Source organism: Rana temporaria, chromosome 1 (assembly GCF_905171775.1).
Source record: "Rana temporaria chromosome 1, aRanTem1.1, whole genome shotgun sequence".
In the NCBI taxonomy this organism is placed as follows: Eukaryota; Metazoa; Chordata; class Amphibia; order Anura; family Ranidae; genus Rana; species Rana temporaria.
The window spans coordinates 561,384,169-561,406,602 of record NC_053489.1 but is presented as its reverse complement, the minus strand read 5'-3'; the positions used below and the strand labels follow the sequence as shown (position 1 = coordinate 561,406,602).

Below are 22,434 nucleotides of genomic sequence, written 5' to 3'. Positions count from 1 at the left end.
GCGGTCCACCGGGTTCTGCTCGCTCCTGCAGCGTCGGACAGGACGTCAGGCTACCACGTGACCAGGTACCGGCAGTATGCTGTTAAGAAGATTCTGATGTCAGATTCACTGTAACGCACAAATTGGGACTATTTACAAGAGACAATACTAAGCACTGCACTTGTGTTGATGCACTATTGTTTTTTTTTTTGATCATCGATGATTACAATTATATTTTTCTTTACAATTATAGGGGGTATTTGTTAGCTATTATCTTGTAGTTGAGCGCCCTCTATATCTACCTTCACACATTGCAAGTTTACACTTTGTCACAGAGGAGCAGCTTTAATTTTCTTTATATAATAATAATAATAATTAATAATATAATATTTTTTTGGCGCTGAATATATTTTTACACTTAACGCTACACAAAAATAGTCTGCTTTCTCTTTGTTAAGGGAAAAGAAAGGGACGGCAAGAAAAGGAAGTCTGTCCAGTTAACACAAACCACTTTGGATTCCTTCACCGTTTTGAAGCAGGCAGAGGAAGCTCTTCAGGGCGATATTTCAGAAGAATCTTTTAGTAAGTAGACAAATATACAATTCATGGGTGAAATTACGTTTTGATGGATTGAGCAGACTGTATTGGAACAGGATATTAGGAGAATTTCTTCTACTGGGTTACAAACCGCAGTAAAACCTATATTTTTAATTGCTTTTTGTAGAACAGTAAAGAGGTATCTCTATCTCTATCATCAGCGGCATCTCCTCACAGGGGACAGTTAGGTATGTAATCGGGCACGGATGATCAGTGCCCTGATTACAATTAAGTGCCCACCATTGCCAGCAATACTTGCGAGCAATTAGTGCACACAAGTGATGACAGTCAGTGCTGGTTATTGGTGCTGCCCATCAGTGCCACCTATCTGTGCCCAGTGCTGCATATCAGTGCCGCCTCATCAGTGGCCATAAGTGCCGCCTCATCAGTGAAAAAAAACGACTTGCTTACAAAATTTACTGACAAACTTAGAAAAACCTATTTATTTTTTGGGTGATGTGTGATGATGTAAGTGGCATACTATGGGCATTTCATACCCTGTGTTGCAGGTGACGTAAGTGGCGAATTACAGACCATCCCATGCCATTGAGATTAGATTCCCGAAATAGTGATTAGTGGTGGCAGTTTACATTACATCCAGCACAGCTGCTATGCATTTTTTTTTTTTTTTTTTTTTTTTTTTTTTTTTTTTTAACCTTAGACAGGCACCTGACTTTATGACCGTAGGAGACACTTAAATTACACCTGTCATATCTTAAAAACTGATACCCAGCCTATGGCAGAATATGGTTTCCCATGTGCATTCTGTCCAGGTAATAGTTTGCCAACTACATATGGGAAAGCAGAGCAAGGATATCGGGTAGTGTATGTAAGCTGCTTTTATACAGTTGGTCATAATGTGGTTTGTGCGAATCTTGGATTATAAATGGTCTTTCAATACATGGAAGCACATGATCTCTATAGGCCTGCTTAATGTTTTTTTTATTATTTTTTCATTTTGTAAGATCCTCCATTACATAGCACTGCTGTGTATACTGAAGATGAAGAGCTACTGGAGAAAAGTAAGGCTTCTTCACAAAAGTCAGCCAGCAGGGCATCTTCAGGCCCAGATGTCAGTCAAGAGAAAAGGTGATGCCAAACAGTGTGGACAGGATAATAAATATCAATTGCATGTATTCTTGTTTTGAGTATGTTGTATCTTGGAAAAACTCTTGATTCACATCTGTGTGCAAATTTTTGCACCTGTTGCGTGTAGAGCCCTACCCATGAGAAATGCAGGGAAAGGAGACCCCAACTTTTTTTTTTTTAATCGTGCCACACTAAACTGCGCGCATTTGCTGATGCGTGGGGTTGCCATTAAGAATTATCAGCACTCCCATGTGTCAGTTTTGCATGCATTCTAGGGACACGTAGATGTGACTCAAGCCTTAAAGTGATATTAACCACTTCATTACTGGGCACTTAAACCCCCTTCGTGCCCAGACCAATTTTCAGCTTTCAGTGCTGATGCATTTTGAATGACAATTGCACGGTCATACAACACTGTACCCAAATTATATTTTTATCATTTTTTTTCCCACAGATAGAGCTTTCTTTTGGTGGTATTTGATCACCTCTGCGATTTTTATTTTTTGCGCTATAAACATAAAAAAACTGAAAATTTTGAAAAAAACACAATATTTTTTACTTTTTAAATAGAGGGAAGTGATGAGCGCAAATAAATAAAATAAAGTACTGAAATTAATAAGAGAGTAAAAAACGTGTGAAAAAAAAAATATATATATATATATATATATATATATATATATATATATATATATATATATATATATATATATATATATATATATATATATATATATTATAAATAATAAAGGTGCTGTATGATCAGAACATAAATATCAGCGAATCAAAATAGTGACAATGAGTTAAGAAATGTGACAAAATGAATAATAAATCACAAACTGAAAAGTGCTGGATGAGCAATCCTATCTCTTATGCACAAGTGTGCACAGTGCTGATAAGATGCTGGTGTAACAATAAAGTTCAAATACTGGTGAATGAGAGAAGGTGCTTATAGGATCCAATGACATATAAGCAAGAAACAATTCATTGAAGTAAAGTTCATAAACCAGTGTATTTCATGTATTCAAAGTGTTTTCTATACAGGGTAATCTTCTTCCTTCCTGATACTGGGCTCACAGAGTGCTTACCTTAGCCCAACAGGGCAGTAGCTCAGAGTGGTGTATCGTAGTCCTCTCCCAAACAGCGTGTCAGCTTGTATGGGTGTTTGTTGTGAACCAGGCTGGTCTTCCAGAAAATGGATGCCTCCAAACGTCCACAGGTTGTCCACAGGTTCAAACCAGGAAAGAAAGTAAAGATTCCCAAAATCGTGAAGCACATTAAGCCAAAATATTTATTTAAAAAAGGCTTACAAAAAGCAAACAAACGATTTAAAACAGCAATCCTAGGTCTGGTGTAGCTATAGCATGGACGGATGTCACTTCCGGTCACATGGGTACCATGCAATAAGCGTATATTGATTGGTTTGCGCAAAAGTTATAGCGCCTACAAAATAGGGGATAGATTTATGATTATTATTTTTTTTTACTAGTAATGGCTGCGATTTGGTATTTTTTTATTTTTTGTCAGGCCTGCGATATTGCGACGGACGTATACAGCGATCAGTGCTATAAAAATGCACTAATTACTGTATAAATGTGACTGGCAGTGAAGGGGTTAACACTAGGGGGTGAGGAAGGGGTTAAATGTATTCCCTCATTGTGTTCTTACTGTGTGGGGAGGGGACTGACTGGGGAAGGTGACCGATGCTGTGTCCCTATGTAAAGGGACACAGATCGGTCTCCTCTCTCCCTGACAGCACGTGGAGCTCTGTGTTTACACACAGAGCTCCACGTCCCTGCTGTCACCGACGATCGCGGGTGTCTGGCGGACATCACGGCCGCCAGGCACTCGCATCGGCTCCCGGGAATCACAACAGGACGTCTAAAGACGTCCACTCGGCACTTGAGAGCCGCGCTGTGGACGTCTTTCGTCTATAGCGCGGCCCTCTAGTGGTTAAAGGATTTGTAAACCTTTGTTTTAAAATCAAAAAACAAACATGTCATACTTGCCTCCACTGTGCAGTTTGTTTTGCACAGAGTGGCCTGATCCTCCTCCTTCTGGGGGTTCCTTAGCGGTGCTCCTGGCTCCTCCTCTTCTCGAGTGCCCCGTCGGAGGAGCACGCTCCCGTTTCCTGCTGTGGTGTCCATTGACACAGACAGCAGGAGTCGGGTCCCGCGTCATTGGATTTGATTGACAGCAGCAGGAACCAATGACTGTGCTGCTCTCAATCTGTCCAATCAAGTGCTGGGACTCTGGCTCAAGAGGGTGTGCTCGTCCCTGGCGCAGGAACGATCGGGCCAAGATGAGGAAAAGGAGGCTCTTGGGGCTGGTGCAAAGAATGGCTAACCATTGCAAAGAATGGTTAGATAGCAATCTCATTTTTGAGAGACCCTAAGCTGGAACATTTATAGTTACAATAAGAGGGGGAAAAAAAACATAAAGCCAAAAATGGTTGTCGTTTTATTGTTCTAGCTCTATTGTTCTCTCTTGTTCTGCTCAGTTTTAAGCCTCCTACACACGGGCCAGAATCTCGTCAGGAAAAAAATGTTTTTCCTGACGAGATTCTTTACGCTCGGTTTACTCAACAAGAAAGCTCTGCCAGCAGTTTTTTTTTTTTTTTTGCTGGTTCTTGCCGAGAAAACCGACCGTGTGTACGAGGCTTTACTATATTCTATACTTGACTGTAATGTTTTATTGTTGCTGTGTTTACGCATTTGCTTTGCATGGATGTCATTCTACTGTTCTATAGTTACTAGGGTTGTCCCGATACCACTTTTTTTGAGACCGAGTACAAGTACCGATACTTTTTTTCAAGTACTCGCTATTCATAAACTGAAGCATCGTAAACACAGGTTACGATGCTCAGTTATGTGAATGGACAGAGTCAGTGATCACTGACTCTGTTCATTCTGAAAAGGTAGGAGCCGGGTTTAGCGGCTCCTACCTCTGCTCTCCATCCTGACAGATTGAGGGGGGAGAGGAGCACGGGGGACAAGGCGGCACGGAGCACGGGGGACAAGGCGGCACGGAGCACGGGGGACAAGGCAGCACGGGGGACAAGGTTGCAGGGAGCACGGGGGACGAAGGGAGTGCGGGGGGAGAAGACTTGCAACTCCCCTGCCGCACTGATCGCCCAGGTAACGGGTGAAGTATCGGAGCATTTCCCCCGAGTATAAGTGCTCGGTATCGGTATCAGGACATCCCCTAATAGTTACTGTGTTTTTTTGTTAACCATTGTTTGCTTTGCAGGTACGCCATTCAGCTTCAGCACGGGTTTATTTATTTTGACAGCTATTTTTACACTCACCTCTCCCCGTTCTTCAGCTCGTGGGACACCAGTGGTGATCGGGTCCCGCGGGTGCGGTCACGGAGCTTCGGGCCGAGTCGCGAGCGCGTGACCCACGGCTGGGCACTTAAAGGGCAACATACCTGTACGTGCCTGTGCCCAGCCGTGCCATTCTGCCGACGTATATCGACGTTAGGCGGTCCTTAAGTGGTTAAAGGCTCAGGAACCCTTTGCAGGTGTTGTGGCTTAATTAGCTTATTAGAGTGGGACACTTTGAGCCTAGAATATTGCACCTTTTCACAATATTCTAATTTTCTGAGATTGTGGATTTGGGGTTTTCATGAGCTGTAAGCCATAATCATCACAATTATGACAAATCACGGCTTAGACTCATTACATGCAAAGCAAGATAGTTTATCTCATGTATTAGTTTCACCTTTTAGGTTGCATTAGTGAAATAAATTAACTTTTGCACGATATTTTGCACATTATTTGAGTTTCATCTGTATATAGGAGGGTGAGGGGCGATATAAATACTAAAACTTTTTTTTTTTTTTTAACCTTAAAGCAGGGAAAGGTAAAACAAGTCTAGCCTTTATAACTACTTTATCCTCACAAAACTGGAGTTAAATGGTGCTTTTAGAGCTTGTTCACATGAGCTTTGTTCTCTGAAGATCAATTTGTGTTTGGATCGCTCTACAGAGAGCATTTGGCATGTGGTGGGAAGACGTTGTATTCACTGCCTGCTTTAACCCCTTGATCATCAGTCTAACGCACTGCTACTGCACACGGTTGTGGGGCGCTTGCAGAGCAGCCCCATTCAGTTGTAGAGAGGGGGTATAATTGCTGCCACAGGATGTGTACACCCCCTGATGCTGCCATTGCAGCTTAAGGGGGACTTGTTGGCATGTGGTAAAAACGTGGCTCAGTCACATGGTTTGTATCTCCCTCCAACCGCAAGTGTATATGAGGCTTTAAGTGTTTCCACACTGAGAGTATTTTTCGTTCTGAAAAACCACAACAAATAAGCATTTAAACTCTGATTAATGGAACTCTCCTTTAAGTCACTGATCTGAGATAGCTCCCTTTTTTTATTTTTCTTGACAGATTCCTTTTAGCCTATAGCCATCACTTTGCTTGCCATTGTTGCACCAGTTGTCTGCCGCTTTGCGTGATTTTCCTCTATCAAATAGTATGAATTGGTAATATTATGGTATAATTCTTGTTTTTTTTTTTTTTTTTTTTTTTTTTTAGTGGGCGAAAAAATCGCAGTGCACAGAAGAATAAAACTGCTGCCTCAGAGTGCCGCTCATTAACACCAAGGAGTGTGCCAGAAAAAAAACAAAAGGTATCTAAATGTGGATTTTCCTACTTGTTTCTGGGTATTACTTCTTCTCTAGCACTTTTCACTTTACAGCAGACTTCCAGCAAACAGGCATTGTGATAATGTTTAGCAAATTGGAAGGAAGCACTGGCTGTCTCCAAATTTTGCTTGTGTCTTGGCTGTGACTTAAATCTAGCAAACACTCTTCACTGATTTTCCTAGTTTTTGTATCTTAAAGTGGTTGTAAACCTCAGCCCGAAATATGAACAAAGTATATCCCTCTATAGTGTGGGCTTGTCTCACGTAAGAGCACTAAATGTCATTTCTTTCTGCTGCTTCATTCCTCTGCTATCTGCATGAATCGCCTCTGACAGGTTTTCCTGACACCAAGAGATAAAAGGTGACAGGGGAGGGCCTCCGGCTGACTGACGGCCTCAACTGTTCATGTGAGCTGTGTGGAGAGGGGTGTGTCTTTTGCATCCAATCATCTCTCAGAGCTCTCCTCACTGAGCTCTGCAGAGGGAGATTTCCTGAACGTTTAGACAAGCTTTATAAATTCTGGACTTTGAACAGCTGTAGAGAAGAGAAGACTGCAGATAAACATATACAACTTATTTCACAGGATCTGTTTAATCTCGGTGTATAACCTGTGGATAGTCACTTCACTCGGTATATGGAAGGGTTTACAACCACTTTCCGTGAAGTGGTTGTACCGGGGTGAAACCTACAACTGCAGGCTTCACCCCGGTACTGCTTTTTAGAGCTGGCGGTCTGCTTTCTAATAACACCTGAGCGGATGCTGCGCCGCATTGGTTGTCATCACAAGAAGCAGGAGGGGACGTCCCCCCTCCCGTAGCCTTCCGCTGCTCCGCCCCAGGTCGCCTGTCCCAACACGATGTGCAGGCTGGCCAGAGTCCCAAACAAAGCCGGAATCGGTTCGATCGGATCTCCTATGTAGAAACCCAGAAGCGATGTCACGGCAGGTTTCCTCAGCTGCCAATGGCGCAGATTTTAAAAAAATCCCTAGAATTCAAAACCGCTGATTTTGGCGTTTTGAATGCTTTCAAGTGCAAAAGAGGGATCTGGGGTCTTTTAGACCCCAGATCCCTCAAAAAAGAGTGCCTGCCACTGCTTATTTACTGTCACAAGGGATGTTTACATCCCTTGTGACTGCAATAAAAGTATTCAGATCGCACCCACAAATGTAAGCTGTGTTCAAATTTACACAGGAGTTATCACCGCGATCATCGAGCAAGAGCAATCATTCTAGCAAAACGCACCCTCTGCAACTCTAAACTGTGCAAATACCATGTGACCTAAAATATTGCAACAACTGACATTTTATTCTCCAGAGTCTTTGCTTAAAAACATATATAATAAATGTTTGCGCGTCTAATTTTCTAGCAAAAAATATTGATTTTACCTTTTAAACAAGTGTCAGAAATAGGCTTGGTCCAGAAGTGGATAATGGTGCACAAGCATCAATGATCATATTTTTTTTTTTTTTTTTTTAAGACACTGGAATATTCAGTGCCGAAGATATTAATGGGGGGAATAAAGAGGGTAAATATAGGTATCACAGACCGCTGCCACTCAGATTTTTGCTAAAAGAATAAATTGGTGCGGCCCTGGTCTCAAAAAATACGTCAGTCTAGAATAGCTAGTGCCAATAAAATGTATACATAGACCAAGCTATAGTGATATCTAGTGAATATATACACTAGGTATCGCACTAGGAATTCCAGTGATCTATTTATTTAGGATTTCGATTTATGTATATATTCACTAGGTATCATTATAATTTTGGTTTATGCATATATTTTATTGGCTCTATGTAAATGTATTATTATTAATATTTTTATTTTATTTTTATTATAAGTAAAAGGTCCACTATTGTAACTATTGTAATTTTTTTCAGACTCAACAAAAAACTGCAACATCTGCAAGAGATTTGGAGGCTTCTGGAAAAGGTGGACCAGAGCCTGAAGAAGAAGAAGAAACTGGGTCAAACCAACAGACTCCCCCTGCTGAACAGGCCACAGATAAGGTATGCGCTATGCTTCTGCTAGAGCTGCAAACATAAGGTTCAGAGAAGAGTGTTTAAAGGGGCTGTAAACCTGTAAAAAGAAAGAACAATGCGATCAATAAACTCAACAATTCTTCCCTGTACTAAGTATTTGACCTTAGCATGTTTGGCATGTTGACACAGTGCTGATGTCTAAAAAACATCTCTTCGGTCCTAAACGGTGTAAAGCTGACACCTGAAAACATAAGGGGACAACTCTCTCCCCCTCCTGTGAGTTACAGGCTGTGCTGGGGAGACAGATGCACAATCCTCGTAATAATGCTGTACAAAAGAGTGTCCGTCTGCTTGGTGAACTTGTACAGCCTGAGGAGAGCTTTGCTGCAATTTGGAGGATGAGAGACACAAGGAATTGTGTGATGTTATGTCTGCACCTCCCAAACTCCGCCCATTCACCTTTAACAAAAATTAACCATTTGAAGCCTGCGCTATAGCTGAAAGATGGCTACAGCGGGGGCTTAAATTGCTGGGAGGGCGTACAGGGATGTCCTCCTACGCTCGCGCTGCGCTCGGAGATCCCAGCCCTTTTACCATGTGTTCAGCTGTCAGCCAAAGACAGTTGATCACATGATGTAAACAGAAGCCAGTAATCGGCTTTTTTTTCCTCGCGCTGACAGCATGAGGAGAAAACAACAAGCCGATTACCGGCTTCTGTTAAAGGGACATTGGTCCCACACAGTGCTGTTAACCAGTGCTCCTAACCAGAGCCGCCCATCCATGCCACATATCAGCATCACCCATCAGTGCAGCCTCATCAGCGCACATCGGTGAAAAAGATTTTTTTTCTCTCGCAATTTTCTGTCTTTTTTGCTAAAACAAACAAAAAATTAAATATCACCAAAAGAAAGCTCTATTTTTGTGTAAAAAATTATAAACATTTCATATGGGTACAGTGTTGCATGACTGCGCAATTGTCATTCAAAGTATGACATCGCTAAAAATTAGCCTGGGCAGGATGGGGGAGAATGCACCCAGTAAGCAACAGGAAGCCATTGGCTTCCACTGCTGCCAATCAGGAGACAGAGGGTTTGGGGCCGAGTCACGGCTCTGTGTGTGAATGGGGACAGCTTGGGTTCCCCCAGAGCAAGCTGCTTTCTAGAGGCAACCTACAAAAGGGAGGGGCCAGGAGCGTCGGCGTGGGACCTGAAAAAAGAGGACCCGGGCTGTTTAAAACAAAAAAAAAAAACACAAGGTTTTAATTTCGCTTTAAGCCACAGACTCTTTCTTTGTTCATAAAGCTAAAGTATAAGTTTATTTTCAAACCCAATCTATCTATCATATATATATATAATATATATATATCTATCTCAACGTTTCTGTGTGTGTGTATGTATGTTCCAGCATCACGTCCAAACGGCTAAAGATATTAACATGAAACTTGGCACACATGTTACTTATATGTCAGCAACAAACATAGGATAGGTGGTTTAACCCTTACCCACACCCATTTGCCATGGTCGGGGTTTTCCTTTAAAGTCCCATTCAACTCTATGGGAAATACATGTTACTTCATAACTTCCAAACGGCTGTAGATATTTCGATAACACTTGGTCACATGTTACTTATATGTCCACTTAAACTATAGGATAGTTAATTTATCCCTTAACTACCCCCATTTGTGAGGGTCGGGGGTTTTGTTTAAAGTCCCATGCAAATCAATGGGAAATGTATGTTCCCACGTAACTTCTGTACGCCTGGAGATATTTCAATAATACCTGGTACACATATTACTTATATGCCAAATAAAAATATATGACAGTTAAATTAACCCTTACCTACACCCTTATATAAAAGATGGGTATATTTATATTACTATGATTTTCCTCCCCAAAAGGTTAAGATAGGAAGACCGGGCAACGCCGGGTATTCAGCTAGTTTTGTATAAAACCTTGCTTGAAGCGTTACTAAACTCAGGGCCCTGCATTCACTATATCTGGTCTCCCACAGTACACAGAACATGGAAATGCAATTATTTTAGTAAATATAAACTGCTAAATACCTTTTCTCAACTTTGTGAGTTGGGCCCCTTTCACACTGCCACGACTTGAAAGTCGTGCGATATATTTTTATAGCCGCAATTTTGCTGCGATTTCAGGGAATGCCTGTGTAAACTTGAGGTCTATGGACCTCAACGCTCATCAAAGTCGGACCAAAGTAGTACAGGGACTACTTTGAAGTCGGTGTAACTTGAAGTTGCACAGATATGAATGGTTATCATTGGGAATCATGGGTTCGACTTGTCATGCAACATTGCACTCTCCAGTCGCACAAGTGTGAAAGGGGCCTTAGCCTTTGGGCTGAAGTATATTCGTATTTTTACAGCTTGGCTTTGGAAATCTTACTAACACACTGTTGGACTGGTAAGTTGCAAGCTAGCCCATACTGTGATTTACACACAATAGCACAACAAGGGGATCTATGGGGGAAGGTGTTTCCAGATTATTATTATTATACAGGATTTATATAGCGCCAACACTTAACAAAATAAAGGCAGACATTACAGTTGCAATACAATTTGGTACAAGAGGAATCAGAGGGCCCTGCTCATTGGAGCTTACAATCTAAAAAGGGAGGGTCAATTGACACAAAAGGTAATAGCTGTGGGTGATGAGCTGATGGAGGAAGTAAAACTGTGTATTCGTTAGCAGGATAGGCTTCTTTAAAGAGAAGGGTTTTATGAGATCGTCTGAGATGGATAGATTGGGGGACAGTTGGACAGATTGGGGTAGGGAGTTCCAAAGAATGAAAGAGGCTCTGGAGGCAAGCATAGGAGGAGGTGACAAGGGAGCGAGAGCGCACCGAAGGACCGAAGAGAAAGGCTTGGTTGGTATTTTTTCACTTGCAGTCTGGCACAGCATATTGGTGTGATATTTACCTCCTTTTGTCAAAGTTGTCAATGCTAAGAAAGAGTTAATAAAAAGTTATGGTTGTTTTATAGTCCCACATACTAATGGCATTTGTGCGCCTGCGCATTTTTCTTATGAATTTAAATTTACAATTAAAACTGTTGTTGAAAATAATGATTCTTTCTATCGCAATAAAATGAGCACAACCCACAAGTATTGGGTATGCTTCTTATGTTAGAAGTGTTTTGTTCTCCAGGTATTTCTATTTGTTTAGATTCATTTTAAGGAAAGCACTTTGTGCAACATGCCTCTTGCTCTATTCTTCCGGCCTCTAGAGAGGTCACCTTTCACACGGAATTACCTCTCTGTGTGTGGGTGGTAAGAAGGATTTTCTTGCGGCATATTCCTCATGCCTTTTTAAGCAGTTCCTGAATATTGTCATTTGCTACATCGGCAAGGATTTCACAGATAGTAGGATTGACAAAACAAGCAGCTGCTGCAAGTGGCGAGAACACATCAGTTGGCTCTAAGAATGAAGCAAAACGCTGGTTTACATTCCCTTTAATTTTCTGTCCAGTTGTGGCCAGGTCTTGGTAGCTAGTGTTCTGTTTTAAAGTCCTCAAGGTGGCTAAGTAGATCAAAAGAGGTAGGGACATGGTATCACTCTGGAGGGATTTAGTATGTTCTGCAAAAGGCAGCAGTAGGTCATGCAATGTAAGCATTCACTGTAACAGCTGCACAGTGCTCTGGACAGTGGTCTGAGCAGGCCTGTAATGCTGCACAGTGCAGTGGACGGTGGTTTGAAAGCCCTGTAATGCTGCACAGTGGTCTCGGGAGCCCTGTAATGCTGCACAGTGCTGTGGACGGTGGTCTGAGGAGGCCTGTAATACTGCACAGTGCTCTGAAAGTCCCATAATGCTGCACAGTGGTCTGGGGAAGCCTGTAATGCTGCACAGTGCTCTGGACAGTGGTCTGGGAGGTTTGTAATGCTATGCATTGCTCTGGACGGTGGTCTGAGGGGAGGTCTCGGGCCTGTAATTTGTAATGTACACAGTCATTCACAGTGCTCTCTGCTCCTGGACGGTTGTCTTCGTCATGAGTCGGGATTGGGACTCGTCGGGAGGCCTGTAATGCACAGTGCTGCTTTGGAGAGTCGTCTGAGGACTATAATGCTGGATTAGGGTTGCCACCTTATCCCTTTACCACCTTAATTAGCCACAGAACCTGTGTAATTAATGTGTTTTGGTTTTAATTTGTATGTGTTCATGTTTAAAGGGATGAGGTGGCAACCCTATGCTGGATGCACAGTGCTGCTAAGCAAAGCACGTTGGACACGACTGGCTTGCTTGCTGGGAGCAGAAGCAGGTGGACCTCCGTCCTTGGAAACCGGAGGTTCACGAGGGTAAACATCCCTGCCTTACATTTTCATTGGTTAACGAAAACTGATTCGATTTTCTTAAGTATTTTTGGTTTAGTTTTTGTCGCTGTAAAAGGGCTGCTGAACAATTTGAAAATATTTGTTTATACAGGGGCTGTCTTATATTGTTTGCCAGTATCCAAACCTCCTATAGGTGGCAGTGTAACACACACTTGTGAAGGAGTTGCTACTATTCTGTGTCCCTCAATAGACTTCAAGAAAAAAGATTATTGGTACAAAAATCTTGGTGTATGGCATTCACGCATTCACTTAACTTTTCTGCACTTTTATCAAGTACCCAACCTTTTTTCTTTCGATTAAACCCCCCCCTTTTTTTTTTTTTAGAAGACTTACGAGAAGACAAAGCCTAAAGTTAAAGGAAAGAAATCGCCTAAGAAAAAGGAATCAAACAAATCAAGTATGTTGAGAAGAAAATGTTGTTATATTACCTGTTACCTGACATCGCTAAGAGCCTATACACTCTTATGATGGCACATTGTATGACTTCTCCATTGTTATGTATTAGAAAGCTATAGTATATTTTTATTGCATGTTGCTATTCTTATTTGACTTGATTTGGCTGAAGGGAGGAGCGACATCGGTTGGGCGTGTGCAGCTGATTTGCATTGTATGTGGCTAAGCTTTAGATTACAAAAGACAGTGCGAAGCCTTCAGTCCCTATACTAGTTTGTTAAAATGTTATTGTGTAGCGCTCACCCCCGAAGGAGCCACTGGTTGATTTGGGATCTACTCTCTTTTGGCTCAACCCACCCCTGTTTAATTAGCTCGAACCCTCCCTTGACACATCAGAAGTCTGGTAGTGGGATATTGTGACCCCTGCTGGGCTGGAGTCACAGTAGCAGGCACACAACATGCAATGACAATATGACAATGAATTACCTGCTATAATGGGCGGTCCCTCCAGACGAGAAAATACACTCCACACAGTGAATATACTTGAATATAAGGAATACGTTTACTGGATAGAAACTTGGCAACAACAGGTATATGGTTTAGACATTAAACACAATCAATAAGTAATAGCTCAGTCTGATTCGCAAGGGCCCTTGCAAGAATCGGCAATTAATGTAAATTAGTGAGATCCTTTTGAACCTAGGAATGGTACCATTCATCTAAACCAGTGTTTCTCAATTCCAGTCCTCAGGCCCCCCCAACAGGTCAGGTTTTCAGGATTTCCCTCAGATGAAAAGGCTGTGGTGATTACTAAGGCAGTGAAACTGATCAAATCACCTGTGCAAAATAATGGAAATCCTGAAAACCTGACCTGTTGGGGGGGCCTGAGGACTGGAATTGAGAAACACTGATCTAAACTAAGAGACAGTCTATGCTCGCGAGCGCCCCCTAACGGGCAGTTCTACAGATCAGTCAATATCCGTGTTGCGGCCGCGTGGTGCACATTACAATTGTAATCCACAGGTGACAATCAGTGGAGAGAACTACGCAACAAAATGTCTGGGATAGCTGAAAGTTGGTGGATTGACCGCTCGCCAGCGTCAACCATTTCTGTGTAACACTGGAACAGTTAGCTGGGCCTCTAAATTCCGGCTATGGGCCGAACACGTGTCTGTGGCCTGTGAGAAGGCACTAGTTGTCTGCACTGAACAGAGAGTCTGAAGTTGAGCATGTGCTCTCTCACCCAACAGGCTGATCCGCCTGATTTCCCCTCAGAAAGAGCGCGTTGGTAAGACACTGCTCCGCAGCACGAAAAGGATCCCGGACGAGGGTGTTCCACTGTTTCTGTTGTCAGCTGGGCTGTCTCTTCGATCTCTGGGAACACAGGCTGGATGCTGGGGTCTTGCTTCCATCTGGATGGCTGGTCTCTCGGTGAATAGGCCCAGGCTTCTGGCCTAGTATCACGGCTGTGTTTATCAGCAGCTCCGCAGAGGGGAAGAGTGCAGGTCCTAAGAGAGCGAAGTTAGCCCCTCCCCTTTCTTAAATAACTTCTCATGTCCGTTCTGACTGGCTGGGTGGAGTTGTCACATGCTCCAATGGTGCGGGGCATTGCGAAGGGCGTAGTCTATTTTTTCCTCAGTCAATGGAGTCCATATCTCCTGCTACTCACAGCCCCGCAATGCATAACTTCATAACAATGTCCAACATATTTACAAATGTGAATGTAATTCCAGCGGGGATGACCTGTCGTGGGACTCTGACAAGGTGACCCCGCTACAATTGCATTGCACTTGAATATATCTTTCAAGGTAATGCTTGGTAAAAAAAACTATAGCTAATGGAAAAAAATTACTTTTGTTCTTTTTGTCGTATGATGAAATTCTTTAATATAGTTACCCCTTCTTGATCCCATCTTTGCAATGGGGATACAGCTAATCTATAGGCCTTTCACTAAGCAAATGTTGTGTATTTTCCTGCCTCAGGATTTTCCATACACGGGTTATATATTTTCTTTTTGTATAATCCTTCTGTCAAAAAACAATCAACTGTAGGCCTGGGTTCACACTATTGCGAACATAGACATTGCATGTGATGTGCACCTCATTGCTGTTCAACCTTGGTTTCATCGGACCAGAACACATTTTCCCACTTTTGGGAGACTTCAGATCTGTTTTTGCTAACTTTAGCCGGACTTGAATGTTTTGCTTTGTAAGACAAGGCTTCCATCTTGCCACTCTACCCCATAGCCAGATATTCCTGCAGCTCCTTTACTGTTGGCCCATTGCCCGCAGACATCTGGGATGTGAACAACACATCCCGCAGAAGTCATCACGGAACTTCCAGGGTGCTGGATGTTCATGAGAGCTGGCAATACCGTACATGCACAGCCAATACCGTAACACACAGCCAGTGCTATTTCCAGGGATTTAAAGGTAGAGCACAGAATACGTATCAGTGTTTGTGCGCGGAGTGTGTCCACACTGTAGAAAAAGAGAGATTCCTCTGCAAATGGCTATGATTAAAACAAAGGTATTGTAGTAAACTAAAGCCTGCATTTAAAAACAAATGCTTTTATTTATTTAGCCATTTCTAAAAGATTTTAAGGGTTTATTTTTTTATGATCTTTTTAAATTTTAGGCTATACTGCTGCTTACAGGAGGATTGGTGATGGGCTCAGGCGTGTTTCGGATGTTAGTATCAACCTACCAGAGGAATCCTGCCAGGAATCCTGCCTGGAAGCCCTCACTGCACACCGCCAATCATAGGCAGCCTAGTCAGGGCGTGTGTATGTGCAGCTGCGGGCCGGGAAATGCCCATGATTGGCGGTGTGCAGTGAGGGCTTTCTGGCAGGATTGCTCAGGTGGGTTGGGACTACGATCCGAAAACATCTGAGCCCATCACTATGGGGAAAATGTAGGCCAGCCCAGGATAACCTCTCCTACCAGCATACCCTAACCACTTAAGGACTTCCCCACGTACACGTACTGTTGCAGAGTGTCTCTTAAGCGCAAAATCGCGTACCTGTACGTGAATTCTGTTGTCGGCTCTGGGGTGTGTGCTGCTGTGAGACACGCTACTGCTGTGAATGGACACCGCAGGAGCCAATCAGCGGGTCCAGCTGCTACGATAGCCGCTGGAGAGGCGGAACGGTGGTCTACGTAAACAAGGCAGACTGCTGCTCTGTCAGAGGAAGAGAGATATCTTGTGTTCCTGCTCATCAGGAACACAGATCTCTTCCTCCAATTAAACCATCCCCCACACAGTTAGAAATCACTTCCTAGGAGCACACTTTTACACTTTGATCACTCTTGATGTTAATCCCTTCCCTGCCAGTGTCATTTATACAGTGACTGTGCATTTTTTTTTTTTTTTTTTGTCACTGGTCCCAAAAGTGTCATAGTGTCAGATTTGTTCGCCGCAATATTGCATTCCCGCTAAAATTCGCCACCATTATAGTAAAAACTATTTTTACAAATGTCCATAAATCTATCCCATAGTCTGTAGATGCTATAACTTTTGCACAAACCAGCCAATATACACTTATTGGTATTTTTTTTTTATATTTTTTTTCCCCAAAAATATGTAGTAGAATACATATTGGCTCTAAATTGATATAGACATTTTATTTTTACTTGGTTTTATGGCAGAAAGTAAAAAATATTTGATATATTTATTTATTTTTTTCAAAATTGTCCGATTTCTTGTTTATAGCCCAAAAATAAAAACTGCAGAGGTGATCAAATGCCACCAAAATAAAGCTCCATTTGTGGGGGGAAAAAAAAGGACATCAGTTTGATTTGGGTACAGTGCTGCACGACTACGCAATTGTCAGTTAAATTATCAGTGCTGTATCGCAAAAAATGGCCTGGTTAGTTTTTTGGTGGAGGTGGATGTCTTTTCTTCACCGCTCCTGTGTTAAAGTTTAAAGTAAATGTAAACCCGATTTTATGAAATTTTGAGCTGGGCATATATCTGTTGTGTTTTTTCCAAAGCACTGAGTCCCGTGGCTTTCTTCTGTCCTGTAGATCTGTTATCAGCCTGATGACTTCTGACAAGTTCTCCAACACAGGAGATAAAAGCAACCCGAAATTTGTGTAGTGGAAGGTTGCCATAAATAGATTAGCAGACAGTTTGCCTTCTCACAGCACAGCTCTGCAAATTACCTTCTTCCTTTGCTAATGTGGGGGGTGTGTGCCTTTCCTGCAATTGGCTGTCTTGGCTGTGTGCCCAGACGTCACACTCAGTGCTGAACAGGAAGAGAAAATCTGTAACGCAGTGTGAACTTTCTAAAGAATATGTACAGCTGAAAACAGTGGATATGCATGCAAAACTTATGTAGGGAGATTTGTTTCATCACTGTATCATCTGAGGCTGTTCACTTCACTGGGTATATGTGGGGATTTACATCCACTTTAACCTTTCAGGCTGTGCAAGTCTTCTCTCTCAGCCACTGCTTTTTAGAAATACTTGTTACTGCAGGTGGTTTCTTGTTCTGTTTTCTTGGGCCTTTGTTTCCTATGTTGGGCTCCTTTGTGATGTCCCAAAGGTTAGACTTCCTGTATCTATTTTTGTACTTGCCATAAACTTCTTCTTGGAGTCCATTGAGTAACACAGGTGTCTATGTATATGATCATGCTGTTAGTACTGCTTTGCTACAAAATGGAGGCAGTCCTTCGGTAGGTGGCAATATAATCAAATACATAAAGATGTCCCATGTCTCTCAACAGACTCCAAGAGAAAAAAAAATACTATGTTTTTCTTTTTTTTATAGAGCAAAAAGAAAAAATACAGCTGACTGTTTGGAGCCCAGAAGATGCACCTTTAACTGCCAAAAATGTAAATGAACTTGATGTCATACTATTTGAGAGTGAGAGTTTGGTTAACCATTATAGGTAAATGAAATTTTATATGACCTCTACATTTTGTCTAGAGCTGAAAAAATTTACATTTCACTAAACCTATTTTTAACTGAGGATCTTCTCTTCGTATCTAATTTTCTTGCTGCGGGAAAAGAATAAAGTTGCTTCCTGCTTTGTATTCTGCAGGGGTGACATGATATAACCAAATACCCTATTTCTTGTATGCTTATTGAATAGTAAATTTACATACTGGTCTGTTTTTCCACTAATTGAATTTGTGTGCCAAGTAGAGATGGAAAGGCCTAGAAAAAAAAACTGGTCTGCTTCATGCACCAATCCGTGATGTCACAAGAGGGTGGTGTCACCAGGTGATGTCGCCAGGTCGACCCACCCATACCTATATAAGAACTGTCAAACAGCGGAGGAGGCATTCCGTGGTCAGCCGTCGATGAGGTGTGTGTTGTGGTGTGTTTTTTTTTTTTTTTTTTTTTTTTTTTAAAGAAGTCCAGCCTGAGCTTTTTAGGCTGGGCTTCTCTCAAGAGTCACAGGAGTGCAATTCGTTTTGCGCTGCTTTTGACCCGTTTTCAGCAGAGAGCGGTCTCAAGTCTACTCTCCGCTGACGTCACTGCCATCAGTCGAGGCAGCGCGTCATCCTGACTTCCAAGTCTGAATCCGTGAACTGCTTTCATTGATGGCAGTCTCGGCAAGCTGCTAAGACGGTCTCTCTCCGCCCCTCCACAGATCAGCGCTCCAGTGAGTGTGGAGGTGCAGAGAGGAGAGACGCAGCAGCTCTTCTCTCGGATCTGTGAAAACCGAGCCATCTGTGATGTTCGGGGGCTCGGTTCTCAGTGCCGAGACAGGGGACAGCTTCAGCATCGGTCTGATGCTCCATCCACATAGGTAAGTATTTAATCAAAAATAAAAAATAAATCCCATACTTTTATTAAGGGCATTGTCAAACTGTGTCTTTGTTTTTATTACTTTGACACTTTTTTTTTTTAGCAGGTTTTATTTATTTTTTAATTGACGGGAGTCGGTAATTGCAATCACGAGTCAATTTAAATGCGATTTGGCTTGTGTGTTGTGTGTTTTTTTTTTTTTTTTAGAAATTAAAAATTTTGCTACAGCATGTTCTATACATGCTACAAATGCACCACTTTACAGGCACAATATTTAACCACTTGGTATCCTGCCTATAGGCAAAAGACGGTCACAAGGTGGCTCTCAATTGCCGGGAGGACGTCTATAGATGTCCTCCGGCCACTGGGGGGCCCGCGCGCCGCATCACTGCAGTGCTGATGCACGTGCCTGTCGGCCGCGATGTCCGCCAGGCACCCGCGATCGGCGGTTACACAGACAAGGACGTGGATCTCTGTGTGTAAACATAGGGACACAGATCGGTCACCTCCCCTAGTCAGTCCCCTCCCCCCACAGTTAGAAATACTATGCAGGGTACACATTTAACCCCTTCCTCGCCCCTAGTGTTAACCCCTTCCCTGCCAGTCACATTTATACAGTAATTAGTGCATATTTATAGCACTGTTCACTGTATAAGTGTGAATGGTCCCAAAAATGTGTAAAAATCGCAGATCGCCGCCATTACTAGTAAAAAATAAATAAATAATAATAATTCTGTCCCCTATTTTGTATGAATGAATGAAAAACTTATATAGCGCGGCACATGCGAACTAAATCGCCTCTGGGCGCTTGTTGTTCCTGTCTCCTTTGATATCAAAAGAGATGCGTCTTGATCTTTCTCTTGAATGCTAAGTGGTTTTCCTCCAACCGAATGCTGGTTGGTAAAGCGTTCCATAGTCTGGGACCCTGGACTGCGAATCTTCTTTCTCCTTTGGACTTTTAATTGGCTTTCGGTATCTGGAGCAGATTTTGGTTGGTGGATCGCAGAACGCGATTGGAGTTGTGAGCTTTTATTTTTTCGCATAGATAATGGGGAGCATTCCCATGGATACATCTATGCGTTAGGCAGAGTGCTTTAAAAACAATTCTGTCTTTTACTGGCAACCAATGATGGGTTCTCAGTGAAGGTGAGATTGATGCCCAAGGTTTTTTCCCAGTCACAAGTCTGGCGGCCGTATTTTGAACGACTTGCAGACGAGCGATTTGGTACTTTTGGGAGTCCGAGGTAAAGGGCGTTTGCATAGTCCAATCAGGAGTTTACAATCGCTCCCACCACGGCCGCTATGTCTTCTTTGGGAATGAAAGGAGTAAGTTTACGTAGTAGGCGCAGCAGATGGTGGGATCCGCTGACTACTGACCCTATTTGTGCGTCCAATGTCATGTGAGAGTCGAAGATGACCCCGAGACTTTTGACTTTGGCGCTAGGGGTGATGATTTTGCCCAGAATGGGCGGGGGTGTCCAAGTTGTTGCAGGTTGATTGATACGCTTGGCGTGAAACAGGAGAAGTTCTGTTTTCGCTCCGTTGAGTTTAAGATAACTCTTCGTCATCCAGTCCTCTATCAAAGAGAGGCATGTCTCTAGATTGAGATGGTGATCCTTTTTGTTGCAAATGCAGAAATACAATTGTCGGCGCTATAACTTTTGCGCAAACCAGTCGTTTATTGATTTTTTTTTTTTTTTGCCAAAAATCTGTAGAAGAATACGTATCTGCCTAAACTGAGGAAAATTAAAAAAAGAAAAATGGGATATTTATTATAGCAAAAAATATTGTTTTTTTTTTTTTTTCGAAATTGTCGCTTTTTTTTTTTTTTTTTGTATATAGCGCAAAAAATAAAAACGGCAGAGGTGACCAAATACCACCAAAAGAAAGCTCTATTTGTGGGGGAAAAAAGGACGTCAATTTTGTTTGGGAGCCACGTCGCACGACCGCGCAATTGTCAGTTAAAGCGATGCAATGCCGGAAGCTGAAATTTCGCCTGGGCAGGAGGGGGGTATATGTGCCCAGTAAGCAAGTGGTTAAAGGATTTTTTTATTTTTATTGTTTTCACTTTAAGCATCATTAAAATCACTGCTCCTTTAACCACTTACCCCCCGGACCATATTGCTGCCCAAAGACCAGAGTACTTTTTGCGATTCGGGACTGCGTCGCTTTAACAGACAATTGCGCGGTCGTGCGACGTGGCTCCCAAACAAAATTGGCGTCCTTTTTTTCCCACAAATAGAGCTTTCTTTTGGTGGTATTTGATCACCTCTGCGTTTTTTTATTTTTTGCGCTATAAACAAAAATAGAACGACAATTTTGAAAAAAATGAATATTTTTTACTTTTTGCTGTAATAAATATCCCCCAAAAATATATAAAAAAACATTTTTTTTCCTCAGTTTAGGCCGATACGTATTCTTCTACATATTTTTCGTTAAAAAAAATCGCAATAAGCGTTTATTGATTGGTTTGCGCAAAAGTTATAGCGTTTACAAAATAGGGGGTATTTTTATGGCATTTTTATTAATATTTTTTTTTACTAGTAATGGCGGCGATCAGCGATTTTTTTTTTTCGGTATTGCGACATTATGGCGGACACTTCGGACATTTTTGACACATTTTTGGGACCATTGGCATTTTTATAGCGATCAGTGCTATAAAAATGCATTAGATTACTATAAAAATGCCACTGGCAGTGAAGGGGTTAACACTAGGGGGCGGGGAAGGGGTTAAGTATGCCTGGGTGTGTTCTTACTGTGGGGGGGGGGGGTGGCCTCACTAGGGGAAACACTGATCTTCTGTTCATACATTGTATGAACAGAAAATCAGCATTTCCCCTGCTGACAGGAACGAGAGCTGTGTGTTTACACACACAGCTCCCGTTCCCCGCTCTGTACCGAGCGATCGCGTGTGCCCGGCGGCGATCGCGCCCGCCGGGCACACGCACGGGAGTCGGGGGCGAGCGGGGGGCGCGCGCGCCCCTAGTGGCGGCTAAAAGGCAGGACGTCATAATACGTGATCTCGCCTAGGAGAGCCACCTTGTGGACGTATTATGACGGTGCGGCGACGGCAAGTGGTTAAAAACAATCATTTTCAATTTTTTTTTTTTTTTTGACATTAATACATGTCTCCCAGGGCAGAACTCGGACCCCCCATACCCCTTTTATGGCCAATTACTTGCATATAAGCCTTCAAAATGGGGACTTTTGATTTCTCATGTTCGGCTCCCATGGACTTCAATGGAGTTCATGGCAGAACTTTTCCCCTGTTCGGCAGTTCTGCTTCGAACCGAACGGGGGGTGTTTGGGCCATCTCTATTCTCCACCATCACAGCATTATGTTCACCCTATAGTCTGGTCAGTAAATCTGTTTTTTCTTTACCTCCTCTCATAAAATGGTGAGACCAATATCTAGAGCTTGGAAACATTTCCACGGTGCAATTTCTGCTGAGAGCAAAGCTACAAGTTGCAAATATTGTGAGAAGAAATATTCTTTTCCAAATGCTACAAGGATGGCAAAACACATCCTGGCATGCCAGAGGTGCTCTGAAGACATAAAACAATACTTTATGGAATTAAATGAGGACCATAATAAAAGTGAAAGTAGCTTTTCCCTCCAGAGTTCTCATTCCAGAAACACTTTC

At 42.5% G+C, this 22,434-nt stretch overlaps 1 protein-coding gene across 6 annotated transcripts in view; it reads left to right on the top strand.

The window, feature by feature from the left end:
- CENPU (centromere protein U) overlaps positions 1–22,434 on the top strand; it is an 89,348-nt gene that overhangs the window by 22,450 nt on the left and 44,464 nt on the right. For 3 of the 6 annotated variants that reach the window (XM_040334043.1, XM_040334037.1, XM_040334062.1), the window contains 6 exons: positions 438–561; positions 1,542–1,665; positions 6,203–6,296; positions 8,191–8,319; positions 12,964–13,036; positions 17,804–17,924. In XM_040334043.1, coding sequence (XP_040189977.1) covers positions 438–561; positions 1,542–1,665; positions 6,203–6,296; positions 8,191–8,319; positions 12,964–13,036; positions 17,804–17,924 — 665 coding nt within the window. The remainder of the gene's footprint in view (positions 1–437; positions 562–1,541; positions 1,666–6,202; positions 6,297–8,190; positions 8,320–12,963; positions 13,037–17,803; positions 17,925–22,434) is intronic. The other 3 variants (XM_040334050.1, XM_040334068.1, XM_040334056.1) reach the window with 2 other exon arrangements.